At 32.6% G+C, this 18,869-nt stretch overlaps 1 protein-coding gene across 1 annotated transcript; it reads left to right on the top strand.

The window, feature by feature from the left end:
* Nucleotides 1-3,002: 3,002 nt before the first annotated feature.
* Nucleotides 3,003-10,492, top strand: LOC105763117 (threonine--tRNA ligase, mitochondrial 1). The gene is made up of 19 exons (XM_012581206.2): nucleotides 3,003-3,504; nucleotides 3,616-3,675; nucleotides 4,156-4,245; nucleotides 4,551-4,625; nucleotides 4,764-4,892; nucleotides 4,991-5,080; nucleotides 6,097-6,185; nucleotides 6,270-6,366; nucleotides 6,458-6,544; nucleotides 6,712-6,796; nucleotides 7,445-7,539; nucleotides 7,788-7,820; nucleotides 7,914-8,000; nucleotides 8,413-8,505; nucleotides 8,725-8,817; nucleotides 8,911-9,132; nucleotides 9,719-9,790; nucleotides 9,927-9,998; nucleotides 10,152-10,492. The coding sequence occupies exons 1-19, from the start codon at nucleotides 3,025-3,027 to the stop codon at nucleotides 10,245-10,247; spliced, it is 2,145 nt and encodes a 714-aa protein (XP_012436660.1). The 5' UTR covers nucleotides 3,003-3,024; the 3' UTR covers nucleotides 10,248-10,492.
* Nucleotides 10,493-18,869: the final 8,377 nt, after the last annotated feature.

Raw genomic sequence — 18,869 nt, 5'->3', positions numbered from 1 at the left:
CTTAGCCAACATTTGGCAAATTCTAGTTCATCAATTTATATATGATCATTTTGCCACTCACTTTATATTTATATTACCATATTCACATTAGAATATCAAGAGACATGTTTTACCACATTATTGCTTCAAGATTTGCTTTTATTGCTATTTTGCTTCATTATATCAATTTACTATATTTTTATTAATTATTAGTAATTAGTCACTTTTTGTACGCAATCACTTATAATAAATAAAATATATTTATTGACAACTCTTTCAAGTTTATTATTTACTTTAACAGTTTGAACATGCTTTCAATTGTTAACACACACATATTAATTTCAACTATTAATAATACTAATTTTTCTATTCAAAATCACATATCTATCAAGGGAAAGATTGGAAAACTTAAAGGTGCTTATCTCTTAGACTAGCTAAAATTCAAAATAGGGCTCTTCTTTTTATTCTCAACACTTGGATCCTTTTAAACCATGCTTGAAGCCTCTTTTCCCATCAGTCTCTCCATTTCCTCACACATACATAAACATAATATTGACATAAAAATCACTCAAACTAAAATCTCAAATAAACACTTTAGAAATGATAAAAAAAATATCAGTTCTTATATTGATTGAAGCATTCTCTCTTCAACTTTAACTTTCTGTCACTTACCTACATAAACCTTAAATCCTTAATGGTGAAGATGATGATGTAAGTGACCAAAAATTTGATGTATTCTTAAACCAACTAAAAATCTGACTAAGGCAAGTGCACCTATCAATTAATAGTATAGCTACAGTCAGCAAAGATATTGTTCCCACGAAAACTAAAAGTACTAGTAATTACTGTCTTTCTATTATTTACTTGACAAATTAGAGCGATTGATTAAAACTAAAATTAACTAAATTAATTAACTAAAGAACACTACAAAGAACAATTTAGGAAAACAAACAATTAACAACCAAGAAGCGAGACAATACCTAGGAAAAAATTCACTTAGACTTCATCTGTCACTATCAATCTAAATTACGTAATTTATTCACTTATTATATTGATCTGTAGAAATCCCTAAATTATGCTAATATCTCTCTTCAAGACTAAGAGCAATTGGCTCTAGGTTGATTAATTGAAATTTATTTCTAATTAAAACTCCTATTATCACATTAACTCCATCTATGGATCCCCCTATTAGATTTGACTCTAATTCGGCAGATTTAAGTCGTCCTATTTCTAAGATTGCATGCAACTCCACTCAATTATGCTAGATCTACTTTTAAACAGAGTCTATTCCTCCTCTAATTTAAGCATATCAAACATGGATTAATAGTCTAGAAATATTAAATCAAGAATTAAGCATACATAATTGAGAACAAGATCCAAGTATTTATTGTGTAAAAAATAAAAATCAAATAACAGAATCCATCCTAGGGTTCATCGTTTTACTTATTTGGAAAATTTGTTCATTATAGCAAATGAAAACATCTCAAAGATAGTATAACCATAAGAAATAAAGAAACTCATAACAAACTTCAAAGAAATCAAAAGGAGATCTTCAATCTTAATGGAAATCTGCTTCAGTGTCGGCTTCAATGGTATTTTTCAAGTTGTTTTCTTGAGTATTCTATGACGACTCACTCCCCTCTCCTTATCTTTGTTATATATAGGTCTAAAAATGCCCAAAAAAACCTAAAAAAGCGTTTTCCTGCAAGTTTGGAGTGCGATTCGCGATTTCCTCACAGTTTGGCACATGGCTGTGGTAACCCCTGTGGCTCACACGGCCATGTGGCTCTTGAAACTTGCTCCGATTTTCGCTTGCTCCTTTTGCTCCCAAATGCTCTTCTAAGTATAAAAACATAAATTTAAAGGATTGGGAGCATAAAATTCACCATTTTAAATTGAATAATCATACAAAAATGGATTAAGAATGGTGCTAAAGCATGTTACTTTTGGCATTTATCACTTAAGAGTTGGTTTTCTACTTGATTTTAGTGAGAGAAGTAAAATTGGGGGGGGGAGATGAGATTTAGCCTTAATTTGAAGGAAGATAGATGGAAGAACAAAGAAGGAAATTTCTTAAATAAACGATCATCTCCAACCTTCTTTCTGTAACTTCAAGGAGAATACTATGACCCAACCTTTCCATGCCATGAATAAGTAGATAAGAGGATAATGAATCCCCTTGACTAATACCTCATGAAGGCTTGAATTCTTCCGTAAAAGAGCCATTCTATAAGACTTGCATTGAGAAACTAGAAGTATAATTAATAACGACCCTAATAAGCATGGGTGGCAACCCAACATCAACCACTGTGTTCTCTAGAAAATTTCACTGAACCTTATCATACACTTTCTCCAAATGAACCCTAATCTCAATCTAACCTATTTTTGTTCTACAAGATCACATGGAATGGATGACCTTCTGTACGATGAGCATATTGTTGTTAATGTTACAACTTAGTGTGAAATTGACTTGGTTGGGATCTATTAAATTTGGCATAAGGCCCTTGAATTTGTTTATAATAACCTTCATAACTAATTATAAAGCATCATACATAAATTAATAGGTAAAAAATGTGCGCCTTTGGATTGATCACTTATGGTAGAAGGACTATAGAGTCTTGTTGAAATTTGCATCAATCATTTTCTCCATCGAAAATCTATTAAAACCATACCACAAAGTAAAAAACTTACACTATCTCACTGAGATAGAAGGAATTGAGCATGCAACCCATCAAAACCCGAAGCCTTAAGGGTCCCTATACATATTTCTTCATTTGATGCAATTTAATCCAAAAGGGATGAGGGAGTAGAACTAATATGTGCCTTGTCAAAGAAACCTTGCATAACCAAAACATTATTCACAAAGTCCACAAATTTTAATATATAACACATTGCCGATACGGTCAAACTTTAGTAAGGAAATCTACATTAACCGTTGTAACATTTATTCTAAACCTCTCAACAGTACGTTGCTTGGGAAGTTTACCCTAAACCTCTACAAGAAGTGAAAAACAGCTCGAATAATAATCCCTTAAGTTGTATTCTATGTTATGCGCTCTCTCTTTTGCTCTCCGCCGTTACTATTCTTTTCATCCTGCTCTCTTTCTCCTCTCCAAGCCTTCCTTCTCCTCCCCTCTCCGCCTCTTTTCCGCCTTCACCATGGCTTCTTCTCATCCCAAAGACGAAGCCTATCTCAACCAAGTTATCAAAAAGCGCATCAAACTCTTCCAGTCCCTCCAGTCTCAACAGCAGTCTCATCTTCTGTCCCTCCCGCACGATCCACTCAAGGTCACTTTGCCTGATGGGTCAGTTAAGGAAGGGAAAAAATGGGTTTCGACCCCTATGGATATCGCCCAAGGAATTTCCAAGAGTTTGGCTGCCAATGCATTGATCTCATCGGTCAATGGGGTTTTGTGGGATATGAATAGACCTTTGGAAGGTGATTGTGAGCTTAAGATTTTCACTTTTGATAGCGATGAAGGTCGTGATACTTTTTGGCACTCTAGTGCTCACATTCTTGGTCAGGTAAATTGGGATTCCTTTTTATGTACTTTTTTTTTTTAAAAATTCCATTGTTTGGTTGTTTTGTTTTATTTTTTTTTGGTAATTGATTAATTTGGGTTGGTGGTTATGCAGTCCCTTGAGAGCATATATGGTTGCAAACTTTGCATTGGGCCCTGTACCACAAGAGGGGAGGTAAGTCCGTTACCTGAGTTCTTGTTATGTCTAAACCTTCTTTGTACATAATCTTTGTATCTTGGAATAATATTATATCTATTGAAATTTTCACCTTGTTAACTTTTCTTGGTACACACTTCTGGTAACTTCTGTTGTATAGGATATGCTAGTATATTTTATTAAATGAATTTCTTTCCCAATTAAGTTTTGGAGAATTGGCGAAAGTTTTAGCCAGATTTCATGTGGTTTCCAGGAGCGCTCAAGTTTTATATTGTAGGGATGAAGTTTTATGCATTGTAATTATCCAATATACTGCGCTGTGTAGCTTGTAGTTTCTATGCCAGTTTTATGTTTCACTTAAGCAAGACATTTAGAGATAATTATGTGGTTTAAATTATTTTTTGGTGTTTCGCTCTTCTCATCTTGATCCTTAAGTTGGTTTACCAAGGTCTTTAAAGTGGAATTTACCTCTTACTAGATGATAATGTGGTGTTACAGGGTTTCTATTATGATGCATTTTATGGTGACTTGGGCTTGAATGAGGATCACTTCAAGCAAATTGAATCAGGGGCTTTGAAAGCTGTTGCGGTATTGTAATCTTCCTAAGTGTCCAACTTCCAGCTTCTGAAGTTTTGATTGGTTTATTTATGATCACCTTCAGTGGCATTCATGTTTGTTTGGTGTTAAGTTAGTGCAATTTGTAACAATATTCTACTAGTCACTCATACCAGTGCCAAGGAAAAATTGGGTGTCTTAAAACCATATTATGAAATGTTGAACAGTGGTTAAATTTTAAATATTTTCTTATGGTCCTATTAAATGGGAATATGCTAGTTGTAAAGCTGTTATTTCATGGTACATTATTATTTTTCCATTTTTGCATCTTAATGCAGGAAAAGCAACCTTTTGAACGCATTGAAGTGACAAGGGAACAAGCCCTTGAGATGTTTTCTGAGAATAATTTTAAGGCAAGTTGAGTGGTGTTATTTTGAAATTTTCATATGAATTGGACTTATTCCTTTCTACCATATCAATTGAAACTATTCCTTTCTACCTCTATGTTTTTCCAGTGCACTAATTTCTTTAATGGTAACTTTTATAATCAGGTTGAGATCATCAACGATTTGCCTGCAGATAAAACTATCACAGTATACCGATGTGGTCCCTTGGTTGATTTGTGTCGTGGACCTCATATTCCCAATACTTCTTTTGCAAAGGCATTTGCATGCATGAAGGTAACACGATACATGATTAGATCTAAGCTATGTTTTGGAGATATTTCAATTCATGTTCACCACAATTTCCTGGTCTACTCATGAATTTCTATCTTCAGGCTTCTTCTGCATACTGGAGGGGAAACAAAGATCGTGAGAGTTTACAAAGAGTTTATGGTATATCTTTTCCTGATCAGAAACGTTTGAAGGTGAGATTAATTTTCTGGCATCAACTTTATTATTGTACCACATACGCTGTATATTTATTTGATTTGCTTTATTTGTGACCTCTGTTACCTGAAATTGCTCTCCGTCCTGCAATTTCGGAATTGGATTGCCTGATTCCAGCCATGGATCAGTGGAGTTCCAATTCAGTGGATCAGTGATCCATTTAGCGAACATAATTTAGAGCTTTTACTAGAAGTAGAGAACACTTCTATTAGGAGACCTGCAGATTATGTATTTATTTCAGTAGGGGTTTATTGGTGGATGTGAGGTGGACTGCTGAAATTGTCAGTTTATCTTGGCTCGTGAAGTAATTACCATTCAATGTTACTCCAGATATGCTTATATTTTATAGGTTTATAATTTTTTTCTAATAAATGGTAAAGTTATTGATGTACAGCTGATTTACTTTGAAAGTAGTTAATTGCGAAATATACTTAACGTAGTTGCTAAGTTTGGGGACCAAAAATTATATTAACCCTTGACTTAATTTTTATTAATTAAACATAAATTGAGTTAAAAAAAAAAACAAATCGTACCAATCAGTTAAATTAATATATATACATGTTCTAAAGAAACGTTTTAGGTTCTAATAAATCATATTACACTCCTATTAACTGAAGAAGACTACCCCTATTGAAATACTGTCCAGATAAGTAGCTATTTACATTTCAGTTCTTATTCCTCTTGCCAGACCGATCCGCGTTCCAAGTAACACAATTTCTGATTGTTGAAGCAACACTACAAGATTATGATGCATAGAGAAATATGTTCATCTCTCCTACTGTGATACAAAGAATATCAAAATCTGGTTTAATAGCAGAAATTACTTTAAGAAATCATTTCCTCATATTAGGTTCACATTTTACTTACCTAGACAAAAATTTGAGAGCTTTGGTAATTCTTTTACAATGAGAATTTTTTTTTTCACTTGTTTCTTAGTACATTAATTGCTCTTCAATCACTTCTTTATTCTCATTAGTGTAATGTTTTTCCACAGGAATATATCCGTCAGATAGAAGAAGCAAAGAAATACGATCATAGATTATTAGGTACAAAGCAGGAACTTTTCTTTTGCCACCCCCTCAGGTACAATATAACTTAATATGTTCTGGAGTAGTATGTTAAAGAATGTATGCAATATTAATAGTTGGTATATTTGGTAACTTTCAGCCCAGGAAGTTGGTTCTTTCTTCCTCATGGTACTCGAATTTACAACAAACTAATGGGATTTATACGAAATGAATATTGGAAAAGGGGTTATGAAGAGGTTACAAGTCTTCTCATTTGCTCTATTTTAGAGATTTAATTAAAACTCTGTTACTTGAATACTGAATCAAAAAAGTTGCATAATTTGACAGGTTAAGTCACCCAACATGTATAATATGAATCTTTGGGAAACATCTGGCCATGCTGCAAATTATAAGGAGAATATGTTTTTGTTTGAGGTGAGATTTTGTGCAACTATGGAAAAATTGAACTTGTCTGTTGTTTTAATTGTAGAGTGAATTTTGATGTGGACTTCCTAGAATTTAACAAACATTTGTTGAAAAGTGCATTTCTGCATTTAGTCTTCTATCGATGATCCTTTTTATGATGTTTCGCTCTGCGACAGATTGAAAAACAAGAGTTTGGACTGAAGCCTATGAATTGCCCAGGGCACTGTTTAATGTTTCAGCACAGGGTTCGTTCTTATAGAGGTCAGTTCATATGCATCTATGCTTTGCCTACTTTTTACATATGGCAAGAAAACCTTTGGTACTGCACATGAGAAGAAGCTCCCCTTTGCATTCTTTCTTTCTCTCTCTAAATTATATGTGATCAAGCAAAATCACCTGAAAGCGTGCATGCCAACCATAGACCGCATTGTAACTTCATTGCCCTGTGAGGAGAGCTTAAAAAAAGCATTCTTAGGCTATGCGCCTTTGTTTATTTCATCATGTTGTTGCTCCGAACATGAGCATCCAATCTTGGTTTGTGCTTTATAAAATTTTCCATGTACAAGCTTTAAAATGTTGGATAAACATTTCTTTGCTCCCTTTTGTTTCATACTTCATGGTAATGAGTTACCATTATATATTAGTGAATGAGTTTGTTCTAATTATAAAATCTTCTGAAACCATATTAGCTTGAATACATTTTCATGTATTCCATTCTGCATCTTTTTGCCCTTTGATTCTTTTTTTAGCCTCTAATGTAATTGCTATATGGCCCAGTCTTTACCAAGATATATAATTTTGTCAATGTAGTTTATTTATTTTTCTTCTGTAGCTTACAATGTGCTTATTTAAATTATGTTTTTCTGAAAGAGGTTCCTATCTGGCTTTGTTGTATTCTCATTCATGCAGAACTACCTCTTCGCATGGCTGATTTTGGGGTCTTGCATCGAAATGAGGCTAGTGGGGCACTGACTGGGTTAACTCGTGTCAGGAGGTTTCAGCAGGTACCCTGTTGTTAGATGTGAACTTCTGAGATTGAGCTCCTTGATAACTCTCTTTACCTTTCTATTGGCTAAACTGTGAAATTTGGCGTACCATAATTTATCGCTGTGTGAAAATTTCCTTGGTAGCTTTTGGACTTAAGTTTAAAGAAGTCTCTGTTTATATGTTATACATTTTGGTTGCTTAGTTGTGCTAGTTAAAAATCTCTTTAGCTCTCCTTTCTTTGACATTACTCTTCATATTGTTCCAGGATGATGCTCACATTTTCTGCAGAGAATCCCAGGTGAGGTTGGCTTTAGCTTGTTACTCAATAGTTTTATGAAATATTTTAGCTCATTGCCTTTACACTGCACATTTCACTTTTTTCTTTTTTCAGGTAAAAGAAGAAGTTAAAGGTGTCCTGGAGTTCATTGATTATGCTTACACTGTGTTTGGGTTTACTTATGACCTAAAATTATCTACGGTATGATAAGCTCTATTTACTTAAATTGTTAGGGACTGGAATTTTATTTTCTGTGATAACATGGTGCATTCTGTTACTGATCTCTAAGTATAATGGAGTTTAGGATGTTAATGAGATTGTTTTCTGTTTATATCTTGAGATACTAAACTTACAAAACCACTAATGTTTCCTGAAATTTTAATTTTCCATTTTTATTACTATCATTAGGAATGATTCCTTTTTATTGTTTGTTTGTTTGTAAAGTGGTTTTGTAATAGAGACCTAATATATCTACCCGTTTCATGATTATATTCATGTTATAATACTAGATGGACTTGAAGAGTTATGAATCTTGATTTGTGTTTGTACTCATGCTTGGATTTTATTCTAGAATGACCATTTTTATTTTGTGTTACAAATGTTTGAACTGTAGAGGCCAGAGAAATACCTTGGAGATTTGGAAACATGGAACAGAGCTGAAGCTGCTCTTACAGAGGCTTTGAACCAGTCTGGGAAGCCATGGCAGGTAGGTTTTCTAGTTAACATCTTTCACTCTACATTTCAGGTTCTTCAGAACAATGATTGTTTAAGGATTGCCTGTGGGTGACAAATAAGAAAAATTTGCTTCAGTTTACAACCACTGTTAAAGCTTTTAGCCTGCTTATTGGGGACTATTCTATGTTGACATCCATTCTATGGTCTTCTTTCTAGATGCTTATATATTACAAGGGTCATTTTGGTACAGATAAATGAAGGAGATGGGGCATTTTATGGTCCGAAGATCGATATTAGTGTATCTGATGCATTGAACAGGAAATTTCAGTGCGCAACATTGCAGGTTTGTGATGTTCAATTGTTATTTCTCCTTTTTCTTTGCTCCTTGTGTATTATGATAGTTATCACTTATTAGCTGATGCCCTCTGTATTGCAGCTTGACTTCCAACTTCCTGAGCGCTTCAAGTTGGAGTACTCAGCAGAGGATGAAGCCAAGAGGGAGAAACCTGTTATGATACATAGAGCTATCCTGGGGTCTGTTGAGCGAATGTTTGCTATATTGTTGGAGCACTATAAGGGCAAATGGCCTTTCTGGCTTAGTCCCCGTCAAGCAATTGTTTGCCCTGTGTCAGAAAAGTCTCAGCAATATGCAATGCAGGTAGCCTACTCTAGCAGTATGCTTGTTAGCTTGTTTTTTAACCTAAATTATGTCCTTTTCATTGCTGATGTTATGGATTTTACGTTGCATCTCCATATGATAATTCTAATGATATCTGGAAGAACCAGAATTTTATTTCTTGTGTGGCTGCATGCTACTTGTACATGACAATGTAAATCTAAACCTGCATAATAAATCCTTTATCTACCTCACTCCACAATTTGAAATCATGACTTTACAATTGTCTCTTGAATTGATGTGTTGTTGTTTCCCATGAAATATGCATATATATAATCTCCTGCGCTAGTTTTTTTCTTTTTGTTTCTTATTTTTTGATATTTGACTTCATTTATTTCGAGACTTGAGGCCTTAATTACCTCATGTTTTGAAGTGTTTAGATGAACTTACCAAAATAGATGGTTTTTCATTGCTTGAGGTAGTTTTCGGAGAACATAGTTCTAGATCATAGATGTGGGCAGAAGCTACTGAGTTAATTATTAGTCGTACTTCCCTCCATTTGAAGCACAAAATGGAAGTCATTTGAAACTCTAATTTGCCAGTGTTCTCGCATATTTCATTTTTATAGGTCCGGGATTGGATTCATGAAGCTGGTTATTATGTAGATGTTGACATGACAGATCGAAAGATTCAGAAAAAGGTGATCTCTTCTTCTGCATACAGTTGTGGACTTAGAATGAGACCACCATGTCATTGATCACCATATAACATTGTTGTTAATACTTTTTCGTCTTTTAATCTTTAAATGGGTTGCTCTGTTGTTTACATTCATGCAGATTCGAGAAGCTCAGTTGGCACAGTACAACTTTATATTAGTTGTTGGTGAAGAGGAAATGAACACTAAGAAGGTTTGCGAATCCTAAGATTTCTGTACCTTTTTTGGGCATTGCTGGAATTTATATTTCATTAAATATGTTTTATCTATTCCTTTGTTCAATTTATCAAATGTAAGTAGAAGAGGCATGGTACGGTGTGGGTTGAGAATAGTAATGTTTTTACAGGTGAGTGTGCGGGTGAGGGATAGTGGAGATTTCAGTGGAATGAGCATAGAAGATCTACTCAATCACTTCCAGGCAGAAACTGAGGTTTTTCATTAGGATGATGCGACTCTATCAACTTAACATGTGGAACATCAATGGTGGGATTGGTTTCTTCCCTTGTATTATTTACATCTCTGCTGCCTCTTGATTGGCTTTTTGGACTTGTAAGCATTTTGTTTGGAGAAATTACACATACATCCTGTTTTACTTTAAACCATCGTCTTCCCTTCATCTTTTTATTGTTTAAATAACATTGTTGTTTAACATTTCTTCTGCCCTCATAATTCTAAATTTTATATCAATCCATGGTACTAATCACACACTTGTACAACAAGCCTTTATTGATTGTGTAGGATTGAGTTGGATTATATTAAAACATTTTGAAATTATTTTTATAATTTGGGTTGACTTGATTGAAATTGCAAATCATATATATTATTATATTAGTTAGAAGGTACATAAATATTTTCTCCATGACATGGCTATTTTTATATTAAATTAGCCAGTCTATTTTACTATTATAATATTGATCCACTTTAAATTCAATATATGATGTTTAGAAAATAGAACATTACATGAGGACTTTACATACAATGGGTCATATGGTGATAAAATTACATTTTGGTACTTTTATGATTTACCTCTCCTTAGAGCTATTTAAAAATTCAATTAATCACAAAATATTTAATTTGTGAAATATTAGTTATAAATTTCTTTATTATATTTTGTAAAAATTATAAGATAATTTAATATATTTTAATTAATATATACAATTGACTTGGGCATAGGAAAAACCTAATATTCAATAATAGGTTAGTAGAATTTGCATGAGAGATAAAAAATAGTGAGAAGAGTATCTCATTCAGTGTGATTTGCATATAATAAAGTCACTCAAGCAAGTGAATGAGCTTCCTTATTTGTACACCTACCTGAGAATTGTTGAAATCACGTCTTCATCATTATACAATAATAAACCAACATACCGAGTTCCAAAACATCAGTCTAAGGATGTAATAAAGCCATTAAGCAGTCCTATTCTAGAATCACATTATCCATATGAATTGACTTTAGCCACAAAAGGGCAAATGCTTCTGCTAAACAAGGGCTAAGAAAGCCTTGTCAAATCTGGATAAACATTTCACCTCAAGGCCACGATGGTCTCAGATAATAATCGCAAAAATGACAGCACTTACATGCTCTAATCGAGATGCATCAACATCACATTTTAGAGAGCTGGTGGGAGGAGGTAGCCATTGATCAACAACTTGACAGTTAATATTCTTGGTCATACCGGAATAACCCCTTGCATCCTACTCGCACCAGCAACGGTTGATCTAAATCTGCCTTACACCATACATCCTGTGCTTTGGGACACATCAGAAGCACATGATCTAAATCCTTAGTGCCATTACATCTCGAATATGAAGGGATCCACGTAACTCCCTTATCCATCAAGTCAACTTTGGTTGGAACAAAATAGTTTAAACGCCAAATGAATTCCTTAACTTTGGGAGGGATTTTACAGTTTCAAAGTTGCTGCCAGACCTGTGTAATACTCTATACCCGTTTCGACCATCGGTACGAATAAGAGATGCCATCAGAACTCTTTTTCAGCTTATACGAAATCTTAATAAAACCTTAATAAAAGTTTTGTAAAGCAATTTTTAATATTATGAAAGCTTGAATACATTTTTAAAATAATTTTGAATAATTTTTTAAACATCAACTTATGATATCAATAAATTTCCGAACATTTCAAGTCTTATTTAAACATAATTTCAGATATCAAATATGAATAATTCAATTTATGAATCAATGGCTAATGAGCTTGATGTGACTCGGACTAACTAAAAATACGATTAAGGTAAGTGCACCTATTGATAAATAGTATATCTATGGTGAGTAGAGATATTGTATCCATGAGGACTAAAAGTATTAGTAATTTCCGTTTTCTTATTATTTCGCGACAAATTTGAGTGATGTGTTTTAAACTAAATTCACTAAACTAATTTAACTAAGAACTCAATAGAGAATAAATAAGAAAAATAATCGAAAGATAATCAATGAAAGAGACAATACCCAGGAAAGAATCCACCTAGACTCCGCCTATTATTATTAAATTGACTCTAGGTTGATTAATTAAAATCTCTTTCTAATTAAAACCCTTATTGTCGCATTAACTCGACCTATGGATTCCCTTATTAGATTTGACTCTAATCCGATAGATTTATGTCGTCCTATTTCTAGGATTGTATGCAACTCCACTCAATTATGCCATATCTACTCTTAAATAGAGACTTTTCCTCCACTGAATTAAGCACATTAAATATGAATTAATATCTCAGAAATATTAAAACAAGAAATAGGCACACATGATTGAGAACAAGAATAAAATATTTATCGGGTAAAACAGACATTAAATAATAGGATTCATCATAGGTTTCATTTTCCCTAGGTATATAGGGAATTGGTTCATAATCCTGAATAAAAACATTTCAAAGTTAGAAAAACCACAAGAAAACTCATAAAAACTTCAGAAGAAATTAAAAGGAGGTCTTTGATCTTGATAGAAATCCACTTTAAAGTTGGCTCCAATAGTGTTCTTCGAGTTGTTTCTTCAAATATCTTTGGTGAACCCTATATCTCTTCTTCTATTTGGTATTTATAGACTTTAGAATGTTCAAAGTTTTTCTGCGTATTTGAGAAGTAGGTTGCGAAATCGACACGGGCTGGCACATAGGCGTGTGTCTAGCCCGTGTGGCTCACATGGGTGTGTGTCTAGCCCGTGTGGCTCCTAAAATCTGCTATTTTTCTCGAATTTTCGCTCCTTTTGCTCTCAAATGCTCACTTAAGTATAGGAACATGAATGCTCACTCAAATCGCTCCTTTTTAAGCCTTTTTCTCATTTTTTTCCATGTATAAGTTAAGTACTACAATTAATTAAATATCAAAACTTTATTTTATGGCTCATGTACTTATTAATTGATCCACTTTTTTGTTATACACATAATCATTTGCCATAATTCGCATATCACAAGATCCTCTTTATGCTACAAATGTTGGGAACATGATACCCAAATATATTTGTTTATAGAATATTCACTTATTCAATTTCTTTTCAACTTAATAGCTTAATAGCTTATAGATGTTGATACTTAGATCACACAAAATAATTTATTTTTATAGATGAATCTCCTTATCACAATTTTAATTCATTTCATCTTTAGTAAATTCTAATAAAACATGACTCGAATACTCGAGATCCATCCCACACAATCAAAAAACACGTAATTGTTAGGTATCATATCACATTCCTCCCAATAAAACCAAATTGCACATAAGTGCATCCATCCCTCACAACTAGACGTAAGTTTCAACAAAACCAAATTGCACATAAGATGATGTCTACAGTTTCGATCTTTCCTCACTAAAACATGTTTTTCTCATAATTTAGAATTCAAATATAAATTTTTTTTTGTTTCACTAAAAACTAGACTCACTAAGATTTCCATCCTTATGCAGCTCAAGTTTTAGTTCAATTTCTACAATTTTTGATGAATGTAAACAAAATTTTCAAGTGACACATTAAACACATTTACCTCATTAATATCACATTTCATATTTATTCACATATACCAAGATCATATTCACTAATCATTCCATGTCACATTATTAATTCATATAAAGTTTATGATTCATGCTTAAATCACAACTTATCAAACCATCATTTCTAACACATTTAAGGCATGGAAATTAAACATATTCACTTCAACAATCAATTTCATATTGAAAACATCCTAACATATTATCATAGAAAAAGTATGAATATCCAAGAGTATTTACTTTTGATGCTAAAAAACATAAAAAGGCATGAATATCTAAGTGTACTTACCTTTGATGCTAAAACACATAAAGTTGCTGGGCTGAGTTAGGGAAACTTTGTTTGGTCTGGCCTAGTAACTAGGGATGAATTTAGGAGTGCAATCGCCCCTTTGGAATTTTTAAATTTTATATATAAATTATCATGTAATTTATATTTTATGTCCACATTATATAATATTCGCCCATTTGGTCAAATTAAATTTCATATAATTCGCCCTCTTAAACCATAAGGTTATACAAATTTTTTGAATGCCTTGCTATGGATTGGGAAAAGCGGATTATTAATGTTCATAGCATGCTAGTTATGGAATTGTATAGTTTGGGTTGCTTTCTTTATGATGTACTTACTCTTCTATCTTTGCTCATCATAATTATATTTATCCCTCTTTTAGCTTGCATGTAGTTTGGGGTGTAATTTGCATGTTTTGAATGTTATTTTTATTATTTTTATTTTTATTTTAATAATTATTTACATGTTGGTTGAGTTTTAGTTCGATTGACATCGACATTGTTGTCAATACAGGAAGACGTGGGTCCGAGTGTGCTGATAAGCATAATCCTCCTATTTAAGGGTTGGGGAGGACTATGGATAGTCCTAGGCATTGTATTAAAAAGAACAGATATAATCATAATCTATAATGAGATTATTCAAAAAAAATAATTATTTACATGATTTTTTTGAATGTTAGGACGTATGTTTTTAGTGAAGAAGTAGAGTGAGCAAACAAAAGAGAATTTTTGGAGATGTTGATTGTGTAAAGTCATGACCCCACGAAGAACCTTATGGTGGGATGGTGATATTTTTGAGAGTTTACCAGTATAACCTTACAACACATGATAACTAAATGTGGTAGGACTCAAACATGATAATTCAAAAACTCAGGATCTTAAGCATGAGAGCATTATATTGTAAGCATGAGAGTCTGGATTCAATCTCAATTGGATTCAATCTCAATTGTAACTCCATTCTCTTTTCTCAATTATCAAAAAGAAAAAAAAAAGAAATAAAATTGAGGATCTCATTTTTTGCGAACAATACTTGAACTTTGTAATTTTTTTGGTCCACATTAATTCTTGAACTTAGATTTGTTAATATATGATGATGCGACATTTTGAGATTGTACTACATCATCACTTAATTTTTTAAAATTATATTTTTTATTTTCAAATTATATATAATTAATTTTTGTGATGATGTAGTACAGTGTCATATCGTCGTTCTTAAATAAAATTTAAATTGAGGAACTAAATTAAAATTATCAAATTTTAAGACTAATGTAAGAATAAAATTTTTTTAAAAAATCAAATGCAAAGAATAAACATTGTTTTTTTATTAATACGAATGTCCAACTTTTAAACTCAATGTCTAACAAAAACCCTCTACAAAAGGTAAGAAATTTTTCTTTTTATTTATAGTGGTCAACATCTAGAGTCAAACTTCTGACTTAATTCCTAGGAGACAAACCAGCAATGCTAAAATCAAAACTTGGCTTTGTCACAGTCATTCCCTCGGGTTACGTGGCGCTCAACAATTGGCTACTAGGTGTGCCCCACAAAAATGGAACCAAGTAATTGGTTTTGGGGGGAAAGTGTATGCACTCTACTTAAATCCTTAAGGTGGCAATGTGGTTAGTTTAAGGCATTTGTTAATAGTCCGGAGTTGACTTAGTTGTTGAAACATCTTGAGGAGGAGGGAGATGATTGTGGAGATTGTGCCACCCAACCACATCCAGATGAGGTTGATCAATTCTACGAATGGCTAAAGTAAGCCATGCAAGGAAATGATAATAATCCTTAGTTTCATAAAGCCAAGACTGCAGACTTTTCCTAATTTCGTACTTAAACTTTTATTTGATCCATAGTTACATTCTTGGTGATTTTATATTGCTTGGGGTACTTCCATTATCCTATTCTTCATGATTTTAATCCATTTTACTTAACTAATATCTATTTTCCATCTAGTTTTTTTGGTAGTACATCACATAGAATTTTAGTTATTTTTAAGCTTCTAGTTTCTTTTTTAAATAAGGTAGAGCTTATAATAAAAATATTATATCATATATAAAATAAAACAAATTTGGGCACTATAGTTTAGGAAATAATTAAAAAATTTTAAACAAATTTGGACACTGTGGTGGGTTGAATACACCCTGAATGGCTTAGCTATTCAGGTGAACCAAATATGGTGTTAAGGTGGCAATGTGGTTACTTTTAAGCATTTGTTAATAGTTTGGGGTTAAATCCTTTTGGGTCTAATAATATATCATAAACTCAAGAAAATGAGAAGAAGCAATTGTGGTGAGGGCTTTTCAATTTCGGTGGTAGATCATGCCACAACCTCTCTCATTGTTGCTGTGAGATGTATTAAGCAACCAATCAAATTGCAGTAAGTATTAAAGAAGTTTCAGATGGAGGAGTGTAAGGCAGTAAGTACTCCAATGAATTAGAAAGAGAAGTTATGCAAAGAAGATGGCACTAACAAAGTTGATGAAGGGTATTTCAGAAGATTGATTGGTTGTTTAATGTATCTCATAGCAACAAGACCTGATAATTTGAGTGTTGTAAGTATTTTATCTTGGTTTATGCATTGTGCAAGTGAATTACATCTCAAGGCTGGCAAAAGGGTGATGTGGTATGTCAAAGGTACAAGTGATTTTGGTGTTAAATTCACAAGGAGCATTGAGTTCAAGCTGGTTGGTTATTCGGACAGTGACTAGAGAGGTTCTATTGAGGATATGAAGAGCACTTCAAGTTACTGTTTTACTTTTGGGTCTGGTGTTTTTTCATGGAGCTAGAAGAAGCGAGAAACTGTAGCCCAATCTTCTGCTGAAGCAGAGTTTATTGCTGCCACAGCTACTGTTAATCAAGCTTTATGGCTGAGGAAAATTTTACTTGATCTTGATCTGGAGCAGAAGGAAAGCACAAAATTCTTGTTGACAACCAAGCTGCTATTGCTATCTCTCATAATCCCGTGTTTCATGGGAAGACTAAACACTTTAATATCAAGCTATTCTTTCTAAGGGAAGTACAGAAGCATGGAGATGTGATTCTTGTCTACTGCAAAATAGAAAATCAAATTGCAGACATTTTAACCAAACCATTACCTGCTAGCAAGTTTGAGCTTCTGAGGTCAAGACTTGGTATTTGCAACTCCTAAAGCAAGGAGGAGTGTTAAGAAACTGCTTCAGGGTTGAAACATGTCCACATTTATTTCAGTTTTTTTAAGAGTTAGTTATTTTGCATGTTGCTTAAGCTTAGGAGAAAGTGGAATGTTGAAGTTGATTTTACTTTTTATAAATGCTGAATGTTTGTCGAATAAAATGTAAAATTTACCTTCATCCATTTGTCTGTTTTTATTTTTTGTTTTCTTTAAATTGTTACACTCATGTTACTAGCATCAATGCTACAACTATTTTCCTACCAAGGTCAATCCAATCCCATTTATATTCTTACTCCAATCAATCCACCTATATACATATACATATATCATATCCTCTTCTCTTTTTTCAAATTTTCCCCACATATATAAGAAATAAAACTTTTGATTCATCAATGTCCATTCGAAGCCATCAACTTTTATGTTCTTCTTTATTATATTGTTTATATATACATAAAAATTTTCCTGTCTCCTTTCTACTTATCAAAATATCTCTCCTAAGTTTTTCTTCTTATTATAGACCATGACGATAACTAAATTAGGTAATATGGAAATTTCTATCCATGTGTAAATATGACATGGAAACAAATCAGTTGGTATTAATTTAGATCTATACACTTAGAATGACTTAGTTATTCAGGTGAACCAAACATGGTGTTAAGGTGGCAATGTGGTTAGTTTCTGGCATTTGTTAATAGTTTGGGGTTAAATCTTTTTGGGTCTAATAATATATCATAAACCTCCTCTCTCTTTTTATCTCATAACTATCAATCCCGTACCCAATTTCATCTGAGATGGAGGAAATGAGAAGAAGCAATTGTGGTGAGGGCTTTTGAATTATGGTGGTAGATCATGACACAACCTCTCTCATGTTACTAGCATCAATGCTAGAACTATTTTCCTACCAACGTAATTTCAATCTCATTTATATTCTTACTTCAATAAATCTACTTATATACATATACATATACATATACATATACATATACATATACCTATACATATACATATACATATCCTCATTTTTTGGGTCAATTTCCCCACATATATAACAAATAAAACTTTTGATTCATCAATGTCCTTTTAGAAGCCATCAACTTTTATATTCTTCTCTATTATGTTGTTTCAGATACATCAAAATTTTTCCTGTCTCCTTTCTACTTATGAAAATATATGTCCTAAGTTTTTCCTATTATTATCGACCACAACGATAATTAAATTAGGTAATACGCCTATTCTCTTTTATATTGCAAGATAATACTTTTATAATGATATTAGTTTATCTAAAAATTATTATCCTTATGCTCGTGGATATAGGTCAAACAAAACGTGTAATAACATTGATTTCTTACTTTTAAAAGTCACACAAACTTAAAAATAAGTTGTGTCAACATTATAAAGTTGGTATAATTAATTTTTTAATCTAACAAATAAATTATGCATAAATGAATCATCCAATCTATCACTAGAAAATAAAGACAATTTTATTTTATTCTTAAAAAGACAAAAGTTATAACACTTTTATTCAATTTTAACATTTGAGTAACAAGCTTTCAATTTATTATATGAAAATTTTCTTTAACATTTGAGTAACAAGCTTTCAATTTCTTATATGAAAAATTTTCTACCAGGGGAGGAAG

Source organism: Gossypium raimondii, chromosome 12, assembly GCF_025698545.1.
Source record: "Gossypium raimondii isolate GPD5lz chromosome 12, ASM2569854v1, whole genome shotgun sequence".
NCBI lineage: Eukaryota > Viridiplantae > Streptophyta > Magnoliopsida > Malvales > Malvaceae > Gossypium > Gossypium raimondii.
The sequence above is the reverse complement of the archived record's forward strand: the minus strand, read 5'-3'. Positions and strand labels throughout refer to the sequence as shown.

Bases quoted from the DNA above. Each gene is read 5' to 3' on its own strand.
- LOC105763117 (XM_012581206.2), top strand. From the start codon at position 3,025: ATGTTATGCGCTCTCTCTTTTGCTCTCCGCCGTTACTATTCTTTTCAT. The intron at 3,505-3,615 runs GTAAATTGGGAT...GTGGTTATGCAG, and splicing joins GTGCTCACATTCTTGGTCAG to TCCCTTGAGAGCATATATGG. The intron at 4,893-4,990 runs GTAACACGATAC...TTCTATCTTCAG, and splicing joins AGGCATTTGCATGCATGAAG to GCTTCTTCTGCATACTGGAG.